Source organism: Hippopotamus amphibius, chromosome 10, assembly GCF_030028045.1.
Source record: "Hippopotamus amphibius kiboko isolate mHipAmp2 chromosome 10, mHipAmp2.hap2, whole genome shotgun sequence".
NCBI lineage: Eukaryota > Metazoa > Chordata > Mammalia > Artiodactyla > Hippopotamidae > Hippopotamus > Hippopotamus amphibius.
In genome coordinates, this window is record NC_080195.1 from 58,902,522 (window position 1) to 58,921,128 (window position 18,607).

Genomic DNA, 18,607 nt, shown 5'->3' on the forward strand with positions numbered 1-18,607 from the left:
GTTGTGGCACACAGTCTCAGTTGCTCCATGGCATATGGGATCTTCCTGGACTGGGGATTGAACCCATGTCCCATGCACTGGCAGGCAGATTCTTAACCACTGCGCCACTAGGGAAGTCCCAGCAGATGGATCTTAACCACTGAGCCACCAGGGAAGTCCCGGCAGGTGGATTCTTAACTATTGTGCCATCAGGGAAGTCCCTTGCAATTGGACTTTAATTTTGAGAATGGAAACAGAGACAGTGATGTGGAGAAATGAATTGGGGTTGGGAGAGGGGAGCAAGGCCGAGTATGGAACGTAGAAGACTAGTTAGTAAGCTGTGACAATAATCCTCATGAAGTAGAATGAGACCCAAATTAAACATGAAATAAATTTGAAAGATATTTTGGATGCTGAATGAACTTAACTTGGTGACGCATGGAATGGGGTAAGAGACAAGGATGGCACCCAGGTTCTGGCCCATGTGTTTAAGAAGATAATGGTATTGTACTGTGTAATGGGAGGAGGACCAGATCTGCCCTGGGGTGGAGTTTTGGGCAGGAGGAGATTCAAACTCCTCCTTGAAGCATTTCCTGATTACCCAGACAGAAGGGCTCTCTCCCTCTTGGAGATTTGAAAACTGAGAGATTGTATCTTGTTCAAGATTGAAAAAAAAAAATCTTATGGGAAAATTGAAGAGCCAAGTCAGCCTCTTTCTGCATTCCCCTTTACACTAGAAACTGTCCCATAACTAAATCATCATGAACAGTGGGATGACCACATCCCAGAGTGTGGGCAATAAGGGGGTACATTGTCTGTACAGAGTTTTAAAGCAAATAAAAGTTGGTCTACTTTTTTAATATATATATAAATTTATTTATTTATTTATTTTATTGGCTGTGTTGGGTCTTTTCTGCTGTGCACAGGCTTTCTTTGGTTGCAGTGAGTGGGGGGGCTACTCTTCGTTGTGGTGCGCGGGCTCCTCATTGCCGTGGCTTCTCTTGTTGCAGAGCACGGGCTCTAGGCACGTGGGCTTCAGTAGTTGCAGCACATGGGTTCAATAGTTGTGGCTCACAGGCTCTGAAGTGCAGGCTCAATAGTTGTGGCACACGGGCTTAGTTGCTCTGTGGCATGTGGGATCTTCCTGGAGCAGGGATCAAATCTGTGTCCCCTACATTGGCAGGTGGATTCTTAACAACTGAGCCACGTAGGAAGCCCCAAGTTGGTCTACTTTTAATGACCACCGTGTACCAGCAATTCTGAACAATATCAGTGATAAAATGTTCCCTCCACCCCCAAATATTTTGGTCTCAGTTCCAAATAATTACCATGGTTACTCCTAAGTTTTAATAATATGTATGCAAGTTTCAAATTAGCACATTTTTGGTACTTCTCCTTTGATAAACATTTCATCTACATGAAAGTTAACTCAGAGAACTTCAAATTCAACTACATGTGTTCACTTCAAGAGTAAATTCATAATTTTCAGAATCACCTGAGCTTGCCCTAGGCATCATTTGTGTCTCCAACCCCTGTGGTACTACATATTTCTGCATTTAAACAGTAGATTTTAAATAAACAATAGTATCACAGTGATTAGACAAAGAAACAGAATGTGAGCGGTTTCATTTCTCTTATTCTATGCACCCATTTTGAATGTTTATTTGTTTAAAATTTAAAACAGTGAAACAGAATACAAACTGTGGGGTGCAATTGTTTTTCTCGTGCATGAACAAAAGTTTATATCTGAAATGTTTTATTTATTCATATCTTTATAATTGTATATTTATAATTTATCATCTTTAAAGACATTTAAAACTTAAAGAATGAATCAAGAAAATAAAACTTTACATTAGTGGTACAATTTAGTAATTGTCTAAATTATATCTTTTATGGAATTTCAGTTTTAATAAAACTTGCTTATTAATTGCTGGAAAATTACTTATGTAAACTACAATATAAGGCTGTAACTAAAGGATCCAAGTTCACACTGTTTAGGTAGATAAAAAATTATTAAACAAATAGCTGTGCATTTTTCCTTTTTTTTGTAGTCTATTATTATTTTTCAAATATTTTTTAACTTGCATCATTTTATATATGAAGTTTAATGAAAAAAATATTCATTGTGTTTCTTTTCTCACCATTTTATTATTTGTTTCATTTCATGAATATTTCCGAATATTTTTCTATAGGGTTGTTAAAAATCATGCACTCTGGGCATCAATTATGCTAGGTACAACCTAGTCATGGAATATACATTCTGTAATAATGCAGTATTGGTTTTCATGAGAATTTTTAAAAGGACCTAAACCTGTAGTGATTTAAAAAGGGACACTTCATCATATGAGAGCCTGAAGATGGTAGAGGTTTCATCACTCACTGCGTGCATTTATTTTAATTATTTTTAGCATTGGAAATTTCCCACCATTAGATATAAACGTTTGAGAAAACAGCAGGAACAACAATAACTAATGTTGACCAATAAATTCCAGCCCAAAACAACTGTGACCTTCATTCCTTTTCAGAAGATGTTTCTTTGATAAGACGAACCCCTTGGGGACAGCTTTGTCTATCCTGAGTGTTCTGACACACATTATACATAATTCAGGACAAGCAATAAAAAAGTGTCAACATTCTTGTCAGATAGAAAATTAGAATTCTATCATTTACCTCAGTGCCCATTCCTGCACTACAAGCATCAATTTTAGCTTCACAGAGGTAGGCAGTATTAACGTCTTCTTTGTACAAAGAAGGAGTACCCTTGATGACTTTTAATGCCTGTTCACAAGCCACCATCGTTCTTTCCTCCACTCAAGGAAAATTCCTTTGCTTGTCAATGAGACAGCCAATTATCTTCATCCTGCTTATAAGAACCACAGTGATGTTACTATTATCCCATAGCAAGTCAGTGAGGTGGTCAGGACTAACAGCTAGCTCTTCTCCACTCCTAACCCACTTTGTGCACTTAAACATATAGTCATGGAATGCTCAAACCAGCTGGGATGTTCAATAGTGTTATTAGCATTGGGTGACAGTCCAGTGGATAAATGGAAAGGTAAAATATTGTAATAGAAGGAGAGATTTAGAAGTGGTTTTATAGCATCAGTCATACACTGGGGGAGGTGAAGTTCCATATGTGCTTATGTGTAGGAGAAAATAGTGGGTAAGACTTTTCCTGTTTTTGTAGTCCAATCTTTTCATCTTATTTTTAAAAAGTTGAGGGCTTGTGAAGCCCTCACAAGATGTTGACTATCTCAACATCACACAATCTGGTGGCATTTGAAAAACCATGTTCAATTGAATATTCTCATTTTTAGCTATTTACATGAACTTTGTAAATATCCCCAAAGAATCAGGCTCTGTATTTTCTCATGGTGGATAAACAAAATTTAAACTTCTCCCCACTGATGCTTATTCCATTTATTATGAAACAACTAGTGGTCTGCATATCAGTATTTTCAGAAAACCACGATCCAAGCATGTATAAATTCCCTGAATCTGCCATGAGATTCCTGGACAGTCTGCCTTTGACCTTCAATTTTCCCAGACTTAAAATACCTCCCCATCCCACTCACTGCTCTGATCAGCAAAGAGCTACTCACTCACTAAGGTTCAGCTCAAATAGAAACTTTCCGTTCAGCCTTGCCCCCATAGTCCAGTTGAAGATAATCCTCTGCACACCCATGCAAGGTCTGCACCTTCTTATAGTGTTACTTCATTCTTCCATCTGTCTCGCCTATTTCCCATTAGAGGGCAAGCCCCTTCAAGGGAGGTACCTTGTCTTATCTATTCCTATATCCCCTCATAACCTGCATACAAGGTCCCTCTGAGCCTTCCTTTCTGCTCAAACTTGAAGAAAAAAGAGTGGTGGATAGTAAATTTATTCCAGAAAAGTGGCCTTGGTAGTTAATCTTGTCTCACCAATTAAATGGTAATCTCTTTGAGGTCAAAAAGGTCTTTGCCTATAACTATCTTGTTTTTCACAACACTGGCACAGATTTGTAGGCTCCGTAAACTGTGATTGACTTACCCAAGGAAATGAAAAAGGAAGTTTGAAGGCTGAGGTAGCTTATTAACTTCAGGGAGGGGAATGGACTTCTGGAAACAAGGGTTTCACTTGACCTTTGTGCCTCTGGCCTCCTTGCTTTTTTTGTTGTAATTCTAGCCACATCCTGGTGTTATAGTTTGACACACTTCCTTTTGGTAAATTATCCTACCCTTTCTCTTCAATTTTTTGATAACCTCATAACTTGACTTTGAGTTTGCTTAATTGTTTTCTGAACTTTTGGAAACAGTTAGGAAGTATTAACGTGAACTGCGGTCTCAGAGCAGTTGTAAATATCTAAATATTTAGGGTTTTCTAAAAGGTCTCTGCAGGTCTCGTCTCAATCTGATTCTTGAAAACTCAATTGATTCACAATTATTCTGAGCAGTGGTTGATGAAATATGAGCATAAATTATAGTGAGAGGTTTATTGAGTGATCAGAAATAGCTAAAAATGAGAATATGTATGCTGGCCAGGGTATAGGAATAAAGTGAAACATTATGCTATGTAAAGCGATACGTAGAACACAGGATCAAAAGTTATCTGCCAGTTCAACTTCTGACTAGCCCTTAAACCTCTTTGTCTTTAAAAAAAAGAGTTTTGGTTATAATCTCGGTTATACTTATGTTATTGTAACCTATGATAGTATGAATCTAATAATTTACAATTATTGAAGGAAATTAATGAAGAGGGTAGATTGGATCTATCGCTGAGGGAGTGTTCAAAACAGGGAAAGACAGAGCCAAGGAAGAACTATAAGGGATGTAGGAAAAGGAACTCAGAGAGGAAACACTTTTAAGACTTTACTGGAAAAAATAAAACGACATAAATCACTACACAGTGCTTAACTAAAAGGAATCTTAGCCTCTTCTCGTTATTTTGTTTCACCGCCATAGGGGGTCAGGCCCATAGTAGAATATTTCATGATTTATGTACACTCTTTATGTAACTGACACAAAGGTTAAATGGCTGTCTTGCATTGATGCAATTTCTCATGCTCCTTTTAGACATGAGTCTCAAAGGCACAAGACTCTCCAGCAATTGTCAGAGAATAAATACTTCCACATAAATGTACACTCTAAATAATTGAAGTTTGCCCCTTTGGAGGCCAGAACATTTTTTGAAGTAACCATTTCTGATGAAATTCTTTGTCAAACAGATTGAACACTTCTTTGTTTCTTTGTTTTTAAAGAACTTTTATTAAGATACAATTGACATACAATATACTGCATATATTTAAAGTGTACAATTTGATATTTTTTTTCCTTATTAGTAATGTATATATGGCAATCCCAATCTCCCAATTCATCCCACCCCAAGCCCCCCACTGCTTTCCCCACTTGGTGTCCATATGTTTGTTCTCTACATCTGTGTCTCTAAAAATGGATGGTATTAAACATAATTTAAAGTTTTATTGTTGATTCAATCTTATCATTATGAAAGAGTTATTAGTTTGTATTATATAACATAATTATGCCCTGGGTTAAATAGGAAATGATAATGGAATTGTAAGAATTGTGTATAAAAATGAGATAAATTTTGGATCTTGCACTATTTATTTTGTTTGCTTGGAGGAAACTTCTTTCTCATATATCTTGGTTATCAGTGATACTTCAGATGCGAGGTTATCAGGTATAAACTTTCATGATAAGTTAAGGATAACATAACTTATTCAATAATTTAGAGAATTAAATATTTTTTTCTTCACTTCAGATTCTATATGCAATCAACAGTTACTAACAGAAGGCTCAGAGAAGATAATAGAAAAATCTGTTTCCAAGAAATTTCACTCCCCCCACCAAAACAAAGGAAAGCATATTTCTTGTATGTCAGGCCAGAGGAGGTGGATAACTGCTCTTAGGAAAACATAAAAAATTCAGGTTATTTCAGAACACCCTCTCTTTAGAAAGTTATCTTGAGTTGCATGTCTTCTACATAGAAAAAGTCATGGGAAAATTGCAAGGCATTACTAAAGCCATTGAAAAACAAGTAAAGAAAAAAAAATCCTAATGCCCACTATCATAGGGAAATAGTTGTCTACAAAAATTCCTCTCTCCCATTTATTGAAATATACCAGAGATAGTAATAGAAAATGTGATTACTGCTCAAGAAACAACAGCAGAGTAATGGATAATGAATTATAGAGTAATGGACTCTAGTATGAGTCTATATCTTAATTATCTTAATTATTAGCATATAACTTTAGGCAAGTTCTTTATTACCTCAATTTCCGTACCCTTAAACAGGGTTCATAATAATGTATTATTTTTGTTGTGAGGATTAAATGACTAAAATACGTAATATGTTTTGAATAGCCCCTGGATATAATAAGTGACAAGAATTTATTATTATTTGCTACTATTGGAGTAGCTACATGATCATAAAATAAAACAAATTAAAATAAAATCTAATTTTATAATAATAAAAATGGTAATGTTTTGGAAATTGAGGGAATTATTGAACAACTGAGGAAATTTTTATCTAATTTTTTCAACAAATATTTATTATGTATCTACTATGTATCACTAGTAGATACTCTGCTAGTAAGGGTTAATATACTGTAAAGTGTTATCTGGGAAAATTATAGAACCATGCTTGAGAAATCTTTGGCAGAAACGGTTGAAGTGGCAAATATCTGGTCCTTCCAGAACAGAATTGATTTTAATTTTGTTCTTATCTTCCAGGGGACGAGTTGTGTGATGTGCAACTTTACATTAAGAGATATTCCATATATGTTGTGCCATCAGGGGACCCATTTGAACTGGAATGCCCTGTGAAATATTGTGCGAATAGACCTACTGTGACCTGGTGCAAGCTCGAAGGAAACAGCTGTCTACATCTTGGGGATAGACTTCACGGGTACATGGCTTGGGAAGAAAGGAAGAATATTCCAGTTTTTATTCTGCATTTTAATCAAGTGCTTGCGAGTGACAGTGGGTCATACCGCTGTTCTGTGAACTCTACGTCTGGACTTATTGAAAGCCACTCAGTTACCATTAATGTGACAGGTGAGTTCTAGATATCAAGACTATCTAATGTTTTTCTCATCATGTTTCAGGAAAAGGAGGACTCAAATTCTCAAGTGACTGTGTTAGACATTGAACTCATGTAAGACATCAGAAAGCTGCCACGTTTCACAGATTGTGATGTATGGTCACATACATATGTTTGTGTTTTGGAGTGAGGCAGAGAAGAGTAGAGAAAAATATAATAAAAAGTTACTGTTCTTGTCTTTAGGGGGTATAAAATTTATTTGATAAGTCTAAAATTTGATCACTGAAATATTGAAAAAATTACAAAGTGAATACCAATAGTAGTAGACAGCTTTTTATTTTTTGTCCTTTAAAGTTTTTTTCTTCCATTTATCAGTCCTTGACTTTTATTGATAATAAATCCTTGAAGTTATGTTTGTGTTGCTCAGACAATTATACTCTTGTCAATAGTTCACAGTTTGCACAGAGGGCAAACAGCACACAAATAACCTGACTGCTTGATGAGTTTTGAGAATATTCATAGCTTTAGTTGCCTCCCCAGTTCCTCCTCAGAGGCCCTCAATAGGCTTAGACAACAGAGGAAAGACAGGTTCAGTTAAGTTGGGCAAAACTATGCTGAATGAAACATGGAAAACAAATAGAGAAAAGTAAAGGCGAGTAAAAAATAATTGGTTTATGAAAATCTCACAGCTAACATCATACTCAGTGGTGAAAAAACGAAAGCTTTCCCCCTAAGAACAGGAACAAGACAAAGATGTCTGCTTTTGCCACTTCTATTCAGCATTGAACTGAAGATTCTAGCTAGAGCAGTTAGGCAAGAAAAAGAAATAAAAGGCATCTAGCTTGGAAAGGAAGAAGTGAAACTATCTTTGTTCACAGATGACATGATTTTAAATATAAAAAATCCCTAAAAATCCACACAAACTACTAGATCCAGTAAATGAATTCAACAAAGTTGTTTGATCAAAACAAGAATCAGTGGTATTTCTATACACTAGCCATGAACAATCTGAAAAGGAAATTAAGAAAACAATTTTACTTGTAATAATATTAAAAGGAATAAAATACTTAGCAATAAATTTAACCTAAGAGGTATAAGATTTGTACTCTGAACCAAATATGACTAAAAGAAATTAAAGAAGATGTAAATAAATGGAAAGATATTCCATGAATATGGATTATAAGATTTAATGTTAAGATTGTAATACTCCCCAAATGATCTACAGATTCAATATAATACCCATCAAAATCAAAACTGCATATTATATATATGTAAAATATATGCATAAATGAAAAAGCTGATTCTAAAATTCATTTAGAATTACAATAGACCCTAAATAGCCAAAAAAAAAAAAACCTCGAAAAAGAAGAACAAAATTGGAGAACTCCTGTTTCTCTATTTCAAAGCTTACTACAAAACTACAGTACTTAAGAGAATGTGGTACTTATGTAAAAATAGATATATACATCAGTGGAAGTGAGCTAAGAATCCAGAATAAATCCATACACCTTTGGTAAGTTGATTTTTAACAAGAGTGCCAAGACCATTCAATAAGAAAAGTATACTTTCTTCAATAAATGGTGCTGGGACAATTGGATATCCACATACAAAAGAGTGAATTTGGAACTCTACCTCACACAATATACAAAAAAATAAGTTAAAATAGATCAGATATTTGAAAATAAAAACTAAAACAATAAAATCTATATTTATAGAAAACTATAATGCTATGTTTCCTTAGAGAAAAACGTAGGAATAAATCTTCATGATCTTGGGTTTGTTAATAGTTTTTTGGTACAATATCAAAAACAAACAACAAAAGAATAAATAGATGAACTGCACTTCATAAAAGTTAAAAAACTTTGTACATCAAATGATACTATCAAGAGAGTGAGGCGACAGCTCACAGGATATGAAAAAATACTTGCAAATCATATATCTGATAAGGAACTAGTACCCAGAATATATAAAGAATTCTTGTAGCTCAAAAACAGACAAGCAACCCAATTAAAAAATGGGCAAAAGAGGGACTTCTGTGGTGGCACAGGGGTTAGGAATCTGCCTGCCAATGTAGGGGACACAGGTTTGATCCCTGGTCTAGGAAGATCCCACATGCCATGGAGCAACTAAGCCCATTAATAAACATAGGAAATAATGCTCAATGTAATTAGTTATTATGGGGATGCGAATTAAAACCACAATGAAATACCACTTCACACCCACTGGAGAAACTAGAATTTCTTTTTTCATGGAAAATAACAAGTATTGGCAAGAATATGGACAATTGAAATCCTTATACATTGCTGACGGGAATGCAAATTAATGCAGCTGCTTTGGAAAACAATGTGGCATTTCTTCAGAAGGTTAAGCATAGTTGCCTTAGGCCCCAGCAATTCCATTGCTAAGAAAATACCCAAGTGAAATGAAAATATATATCCACACAAAAACTTGTACATAAATGTTTATAGCAGCACTATTCACAACAGCCTAAAAGTGGGAACAATTCAAATGTCCTTTAACTGATAAATAGATAAAGGAAACGTGGTATATCCATGCAATGGAATATCATTCATCCATAGAAAGGAATAAAATACTAGTACAGGATACAATATAGATGAACGTCAAAAACGATATCCTAAGTAAAAGAAACCAGACAGAGAAGATCACATATTATGAGGGTGAGTCAAAAATGATCCACACTCTTGCTATAGAATTTATAGAAGTTTTAATATAACCAGAGTGCAGATAATTTTTGACTCACCCTTGTATATGATTCTGTTTATATAAAATACCTAGAATAGAAACATCCATAGAGACAGAAAGTGATTAATGATTGCCAGGGGCTGAGAGAAAGGGATAATGGGGAGTGACTGCTTAAAGGGTATTGGGTTTTCCTTTTGGGGTGATGAAAGTGTTCTGAAACTAGATAGTGGTGATGGTTGCTCTTTTTAAATTGAGGTATAGTTGATTTGCAACCTTATATTCTTCTCAAGTGTTCAACAGAGTGATTCAAAATTGTAACAGATTATACAGCATTTATAATTATTTTAAATATTGGCTATATTCTCCATGCTGTACAATATATTCTTGTAGCTTATTTATTTTATACACAGTAGTTTGTACTGCTTAATCCCCTACCCTATTTTGCCCCTCCTTCCTTCACTCTTCCCACTGGTAACAACCAGTTTGTTCTCTATTATCTATGAGTGTGTGTCTGTTTTGTTATATTCATTTGTTTATATTTTAGATTATACATATGAATGATAGCATGCAGTATTTGTCTTTCTCTGTATGACTTATTTCACTAAGCACAATATCCTACATGCTAGCTATATTGTTGCAAATGGCAAAATTTCATTCTTTTTATGGCTCACTAGCGTTCCATTGTATATGTATACCACATCTTCTTTATCCATTCATCTGTTGATGAACACTTAAGTTGTGTCCGTATCTTGGCTATTGTAAATAATGCTGCTATGAACATTGGGATGCATGTATCTTTTCAAATTAGTGTTTTTGTTTTCTTTAGGATTGCTGCGTCATATGGTAATTCTATTTTTAGAGTTTTAAGGAACCTCCATACTGGTTTCAACAGTACCAACAGTACTGCACAAATTTACATTCCCACCAACAGTGTACAAGGGTTCTGTTTTCTTCACATCCTCACCAACATTTGTTATTTGTGGTCTCTTTGATGATAGCCATTCTGATAGGTGTGAGGTGATAACTCACTGTGGTTTTGAGTTGCATTTCACTGATGATTAGTAATGTTGAGCATCTTTTCATGTGCCTGTTGGCCATCTCTATGTCTTCTTTGGAAAAATGTCCTTTCAGAACTTCTGCTCATTTTTAAATTGGGTCATTTGTTTTTTGATGTTGAGTTGCATGAGCTGTTTATATATTTTGGATATTACCGTTATCTGTCATTTCATTTGCAAATATTTTCTCCCATTCAGTAGGTTGTCTTTTTGTTTTCTCAGTGGTTTCCTTTGCTGTGCAAAAGCTTTGAGGTTTAATTGCTCCTGTTTGTTTATTTTTGCTTTTGTTTCCTTTGGCTTAGGAGACAGATCCAAAACAAAAGTATTGCTATAATTTATGTCAAAGAGTGTTCTGCGTATGTTTTCTTCTAGGAGTTTTATAGTTTCTGGTCTCACATTTAGGTCTTTGATCCATTTTGAGTTTATTTTTGTATGTGGTGTTAGAGAATGTTCTAATTTCGTTCTTTAAATGTAGCTGTTCAGTTTTCCCAGCATCACTTATTGAAGAGGCTATCTTTTCCCCACTGTATAATTTTTTGCCTTCTTTGTCATAGATTAATTGACCATAAGTGCATTCATTTATTTCTATTCCATTGATCTATGTGTCTGTTTTTGTGCCACCACCATACTGTTTTGATTACTATAGCTTTGTGGTGTAGTCTGAAGTCAGGGAGCATGATTCCTCCAGCTCTGTTCTTCTTTCTCAAGATCATTTTGGCTATTCAGGGTCTTTTGTGTTTCCATACAAATTTTAAAATGATTTGTTCTAGTTCTGTGAAAAATACCATTGTTATTTTGTTAGGGATTGCATTGAATCTATAGATTGCCTTGGATATTGTGGTCATTTTAGCAATATTAATTCTTCCAATCCAAGAATATGGTATATCTTTCCATCTGTTTGTGTCATCTTCAATTTCTTTCTTCAGCATCATAATTATCTAAGCACAGGTCTTTTACCACTTTAGGTAGGTTTATTCCTAGGTATTTTACTCTTTTTGATGAGATTGTAAATGGGATTTTTGCTTAATTTCTCTTTCTGGTAGTTTGTTGTTAGTGGATAGAAATGCAACAGATTTCTGTATATTAATTTTGTGTCCTGCTACTTTGCCAAATTCATTGGTAAGCTGTAGTGGTTTTTTTTTTTTTTTTGGTGGTGTCTTTAGGATTTTTCTATATATAGTATTATATCATCTGCAAACAGTGACAGTTCCTTTCCAATTTGGATTCCTCTTATTTCTTTTTCTTGTCTAATTTCTCTGGCTCACACTTCCAATACTATGTTGAATAAAAGTGAAGAGAGTGGGCATTGTTGTCTTTTTCCTGACCTTAAAGGAAATACTTTCAGCTCTTCACCATTGAATATATTGTTAGCTGTGGGCTTATAAGTGGCCTTTATTATGTTGAGGTATGTTCCCTCCCTACCTTCTTTGTGGAGAGTTTCTATTAGAAATGGATATTGAGTTTTGTCAAAAGCCTTTTCTGCATCTGTTGAGATGATCATATGGTTTTTATTCCTCAATTTGTTAATATGGTGTATCATACTGACTGATTTGCAGATTTTGAACCATCCTTGTATCCATGGGATAAACCTTACTTTATCATGGGTGTAAGATCCTTTTAACGTATTGTTGAGTTCAGTTTGCTAATATTTTTGTGAAGATTTTTTTCATCTATATTTGTCATTGATATTGGCCTGTAATTTTCTCTCTCTCTTTTTTTTTTTGTGATATCTTTGTCTGTTTTTGTAACAAGATTATATACCATGATTTTTTGTATCTATGTTCATTAGGAATATTGACCTAAAATATTCTTTTATTGTAGTATTCTTGTCTGGTTTCAATATCAGGATATTACTGGCCTTGTAAAATGAGTCCAGAAGCTTTCCTTCCTCTGCAATTTTTTTTTGACTAGTTTGAGAAGGATAGCTGTTAAGTCAGAGCTGAAATTGGGATCTACAATCTGTCTCCTTGGGGAGGAGGGGGACCTAACTTCAGAGGGAAGGGAGGCAATATTACCTCCTAAATTCTATGCCCCGAAGGGATGACTGGAACAAAGAGTGTGAAGAAAGCAGTAGTGAGAGGGGAAGTCTAAGAGCAGTGCAGGAGACATGAAAGGCCTTTTAAAGTTCTCTCTGAAGACTTCTACTCTTCTAATTTCCTACTCTCCCACCTTCTTATCACCCCCTTTCTTATCACATTGATGATTAATGCACCCGAGCCCATTAAGAATTCACCAGGACTTTGCTTTGACCTTCTACTCTTGTCTGTGGGCAGCTTTCCACTCTGATTGGTTCCCTCCTGGAGCTTCATGATCATCTCAGACCTTCACTGTCTTTCCTCTATATATTCAAATTAGTTGTATGAACTCCTTTTCTTAAATGTTTCCCCACTTTTGCTTCATTTCAGCAAAAAATCTTCCTAATATACTTACTTTGCCTAATAAACTTATTTCATAATGCCACTCTTTCCTTGAGTCGCTCACAGAGCATTCCCAGTGCTTACACTATTGGGCTCAAACCAATTGCCTCCACCTATCAAAATTCTACCTCTTCTGTCAAGCCTAGCTCATTTCCTCATTCTTTATGAAGCCTTCTATGTTTATACTAGAGGGAGTGATTTCTATTTTCTAGTAATTTTTTTGCCATTTAAGATCTTTTCCTCTCATTTATCACAGATTTCCTTGTACTATAGAAAGGTGGGGAAATGTCTTTTATCCCAAAAAGGGTTATGATATACTGGCAAGCAGGAACTGTATCATAATTCTTTGGACCATCCTTGCTTCCTTCACAAAAGTCAAATGATTTATTTAAAAATTGTCTTTGAATTGGATTTTCCTTCCATGAAGTGATAGAAACAAACATAAATAGGAAGAGTGTCAAAGAAAAATTATCTTCTTTCTGTACCAGGGAGTACTCAATGAACTGAGTATGAGGTGAGGAGAAAAATATACTCTGAAATTATATTTCAGGACCATGCTTTTGAGAAATAAATTTGGGAGGTATGATAGAAAACCTTTCATTCTTCCCCCTTGAAATATCTTTCTTAGGGGGTATTGGGAATTTTCCTGTTTTTATTATCTGACTCTGCTTTGCTTTTTATGTTCAAGTTAAGAATCAGTCTATGTGAAAACAAGGGTGTGACAGAGTTGGGGTTTGGATGCTATTGAGAAAGCAATTATCTCTCAGAAGGAAGAAAAGCACTTTGCCAAGCAAAGTCCCAGGGGAACAGTCAATAGAACAGTCTCTGAAACTTACACTGACCTGCAACTCTGTCCTCTCCAACCTGTCTTTAGTCAATAAAGTCAGGTGGTGATCATCTTAGCAGGAAAGTGGGGGTGTATCAGTGGGCAGGAAGTGAGAAGCACAATCTTTATTTCAGAATTAGTTTCTCACCATGTCATCAAAAGTCTTCTTCCCTCAGGGCCTTCTACACTCACTTGGAGCACCTGCTGAATGTGTATCTTGTTATTTCAAGTGCCAAAGGGTGTCATATAGGCTGAATTGTGTCCTTATACTTAAGGAGTGGGAAAGAGGGAGTCAAAGCAGACAGAGGAAGGTTGTGTTTTATTTATACAGTCTCTGTTTGATTCTCAAAAGAAACCCAGGGATTTACTTTGTGTCCATGATCTTGAGGTGATGATCTACAAATTTTGCAAACTGCCTTTGAGCTGGATTATTGGATTCTCTGTTAGTATGTAAATGCAGGAGTCCTCTCAGAGACTAGCTCTAATTTTGGACACACCTGAGTATAACCCTCATTACTTTTTTTTTTGTTTTGTTTTTTTGTTTTAAATTTATTTTTCATTTTATTTTTGTGTAGGCTTTCTTTAGTTGCATTGAGTGGGGGCTACTCTTCGTTGCGGTGCACGGGCTTCTCAGTGCAGTGGCTTCTCTTGCTGCGGAGCACGGGCTCTAAGTACACGGGCTCAGTAGTTATGGCTCACAGGCTCTAGGGTGCAGGCTCAGTAGTTATAGCTCACAGGCTTAGTTGCTCCGCAGCATGTGGGATCTTCCTGGACCAGGGTTCGAACTCATGTCCCCTGCATTGGCAGGCAGATTCTTAACCACTGCACCACCAGGGAATTCCCTAACCCTCATTGTTTTCACATCAATTTCTATTCTTTATCTTGTTTTTCTATTTCAGAATGGACTCAAAATAATTCAGAACACCCTCTTATAAGTAAGTATCAAACTTGCCAAACAAAATTAAGGAAACTAGATTGTTAGGCAGTTGGAAAGTAATATAAGTTGCATCTTCTTAATTGAGTGAATTTGTTTGTATTAGGTTATCTGTTGTGGGGATCTTAGTCCCTATTCCTATCCATTCCCCTCCCCGAGACAGCTGAGTTCGTCACTCTTGGTAATGATTTGGCTGCTCGCCCAACCTAAACAGCAGCTGCCACATGAACAATACAGCATTTGTTACCACTCAATTACCAAACTACTTCATGCCCAGATCCAGTAGTCACTGACCACACTTACCCCAAAACCAAGTATGTGGGTAAGGAATATATAACTATGTTAATATATCTAGAAATAAAGCTTTCCTGCATAAAAAAATTTATCACAAATACAAAATCAAAAGATGTGCAATGAATTCTGATATTTTCTCTTCTGTTATGTTTCATTTTTTGACGTCATTTGTTATCTGTTAAATTGTTCCATGGCCCACTAGTGAGTTGCAACCTACCATGGACAAACAGGGCCTTAATGCACATTAACACTGATAATAGTAATGGGAACCAGCTGTATGCCCAGAGAAGCATATCTGGAGATACCAAAGGGATCTGAAGATAATAAAAGTATTTGGAGGTATCACGGTTATGAGACAACAAAAAGGCATTGTGTTCAATGAACTTCAAGTTAGTTTCAGAAACATGTTGGCTTGAGTCCCAACTGCCACTTGGGCAAGTCTTGGGACAATTACTCTTCTCAAGGCAAGTGACTGGATAAGAAATATTCCTTGCTTTTTTGAAGTGGTGAATATGAAAATTAAATAAGACAGTGCAAATGAAAGAGGCTGGCGAAATGCTTTCTGAGAGCTGTTATGGATATTGTTTCACACGGGATTAACCCTAGCAGAATAAAAAAATTTTCAAAGGATAAATTATAACCTAGAGTCACTCACATATGCTCAGCAACAAACTAAGAGGTGGGTGAGAGTACTGAGTCCTGGCGTTCTTGGGAGAAGCCTCTTGAAAGGGAAATAGAGGCATCAGCTGGTACTCCATTCAAGTTCTGACAATTCAGAGGGTGTTACCTAATGGATCTCATATTTCCTAACAGTCTTTAGTATTGACTAATATTTCAGATACAAGGAATGCCTCAGGACCACCCTCCAAGGAAGAGATTGTGGACCAACAATGGATCCTTTATACTTTTTTTCCTTTGGTGGTTTTGCCTCTACTCATTGTCTGTTCCTACCTATGCTGCTTCCTTACAAGGCGCCGAGGTGGGTTCCATCGTCTCTCTGCTGCTCTGTGCCACACATGTGGGGCTCAGTTACAAAGGCTGACAGATGTTTAGTCAGTTTCTGTTGTTTTTTTCCCACACTATTCTATTATAAACCATGGAAAATGATTTCCCAGAGGACAACTCCTCTTTCCACCAGAAAGCCACATGGATGAATTCCGGTCTCCCCTAGCCATGATGAGGCATGCTCACCACAGCACAGTGCTCCGGTCAAGGGTTGTGGTGGGGAAGGCGTGCTGCTGCGACTTACTCACTCCACTTCTTTCAGTCAATCTCAGCAGGAGCTCTTCTAGGTTTTAAGTGTGTTGATAGGGAGGCTGAAATAATCTCCCGAATCGACATGTCTGATTTGAGTTAGCCTCGTCCTGTTCGTCAGAGTCATATCACAACGTGACACACCCCTGTCTAAATGAAGACCCAGTGTCCCCAGAGGAAATTCATATGTATGTGCTGACTGCTGCCATAAATACGCGCTTGAACTGAATCCCTACCCGACAATAATGCATTTGAAAAATGTGGGTGATATTTTGAAAACAGTTCTTTGCTGCTTTTGTAAGAATTCATTCGACATCACTAGTGAACACTTAAACACAGTAAGAGAGAGATGTATGGTGAATTCTGGTCTTGTTCGGATCAAAACAAACTCAGTCCTCTCTCTTTTTCCTTTTTCCCCCTCTGCCATCTTGTCTAATCCCTTTTCCCACAATGGCAGCCACAGTGTAGCTATAGAAACTAAGCTGGACAGAGCAATCCTTATTTCTGCCATAAAAGAAAGCTTTGTCTGAGCAAAAGTGCCTCTGGTGTTTTCTGGCGAGAACTTCCAGAGCCCCAGAACCTTCTCAGGATACTGAGGGACTCCTCTGTAACTCCAAGTCCTCATCTGCAACTCCAAGACCCTTTCCATGGTCCCACTCCAGTTTTCTACACTTTTCTTGTGGCAGCTGTAGTTTCCGGAAAAAAAAATCAGGGATAAATCTTTTGATTTACCACATCTGAAGTGAACCAAGCAGTAGGAGATCCTGGCTATGCAGGTGACAGGACAGCAGTGTGTGTGACATTAAGTATAGAATGTCCCCAGAACAAGGATTCCCAGGCTTTTTTAAGTGATGTGCTAGGTCCTGCTGCGTCCTCTTGGATAAGCCTTTCTGGAGTGAGACGTGAAGAACCAATGAACAAAATGGGCAGCACAAATTCTCACCGAGGTGTGTGTGCCATGCTAGACACAGCAAATAAACAAGTGCAAACTAGTAATAATGCTGTCAATGGTGTGCAAGTGGGTGAGCATGGGTGGGGAGGTGTCCCACTGAATCTCAATCTGGCAATCTGATTCCAGAACTCCTGTTCTTAAATGACCCTAACTTACAGGGAGTTGAGGAAGAATTTTATTTTGTGCTATTCTTTATCTCTTTTGGTTTCTTATTTTTCTTTTTGAATTCCAGGGGAAGAAATGAAGCTTTCTGATACAACAGGAAGGGAAATTAACCTGGTATGTTCTATGTATCTGTTAAAACAAATGCAATCTATGTTATACCACGCTAATATTTATATATTTTAAAAAATTTAATGAGTCTATGTAACACTTACCATGTGCTAGGCACTGTTGTAAATTATATGTATATATATATAGACCTACGTTTAAACTGTGTTTATTTTAATACATTTACTTTTGTCTGCAACAAAGATGCTTCAGGATTAATAAATCTCATAATAGGTGGTCCTTTGGAAGGGCATGGAAGGCAGTGTAGAACCTAAGCAGAAAAGTCAGAGGCTTAACTCTGTTCTTGGCCTGGTATGTGACTTCAGGTTGTTCATTTATTCTCACAAAAATGCCTTGAAGTGTTTCCAGAAGGAAGTTGGGAGTTAATAAAAGAATGAATCATAAATAACCTCATAAAATTAGATATGATTTCTTTATAACTCACACCAGGAGACAAAGAAGCATGATCACAGATCCAGTTACTATGCAAAAAGTCCCCGTAATGTGTGTGGGCTCATCAAGGAAGAGACCTTGCAGACAAAGCAAAGGGCATTTTATAGGCAGGGCAAAATTTTCCCACAAATTCTTGGAATACAAACTTAGGCATTTCTTTGGGGTTCAATGTTCTATAGATATTGGAACTCAAAATAGGATGCAAGGTGAGGAAACATATTTCTGAAAAAAATTTTTATGAAGCTCTGATTAAAAACAAACAGTCATAAATGACATACTACAAAAAGAACTTGTGTGGGTGGGTGTGCTTCTGTTAAGAAGAATAGAAATAAAGATGTAGTAAACTTCTTGAAGTTTCCAGAAATGCCAGAGGTAGATATAGCCAGTAGTTCTACATATAATGTTAAATGGCACTCAGCATTCCTCACGAG

General features: G+C 36.4%; 1 protein-coding gene across 3 annotated transcripts in view; it reads left to right on the forward strand.

Annotated features, from left to right (window-relative positions):
* Positions 1 to 18,607, forward strand: part of BTLA (B and T lymphocyte associated) — a 36,675-nt gene that overhangs the window by 13,535 nt on the left and 4,533 nt on the right. The window contains exons 3-6 of one of the 3 annotated variants that reach the window (XM_057697930.1): positions 6,709 to 7,032; positions 14,919 to 14,954; positions 16,068 to 16,226; positions 17,686 to 17,732. In XM_057697930.1, coding sequence (XP_057553913.1) covers positions 6,709 to 7,032; positions 14,919 to 14,954; positions 16,068 to 16,226; positions 17,686 to 17,732 — 566 coding nt within the window. The remainder of the gene's footprint in view (positions 1 to 6,708; positions 7,033 to 14,918; positions 14,955 to 16,067; positions 16,227 to 17,685; positions 17,733 to 18,607) is intronic. The other 2 variants (XM_057697931.1, XM_057697932.1) reach the window with 2 other exon arrangements.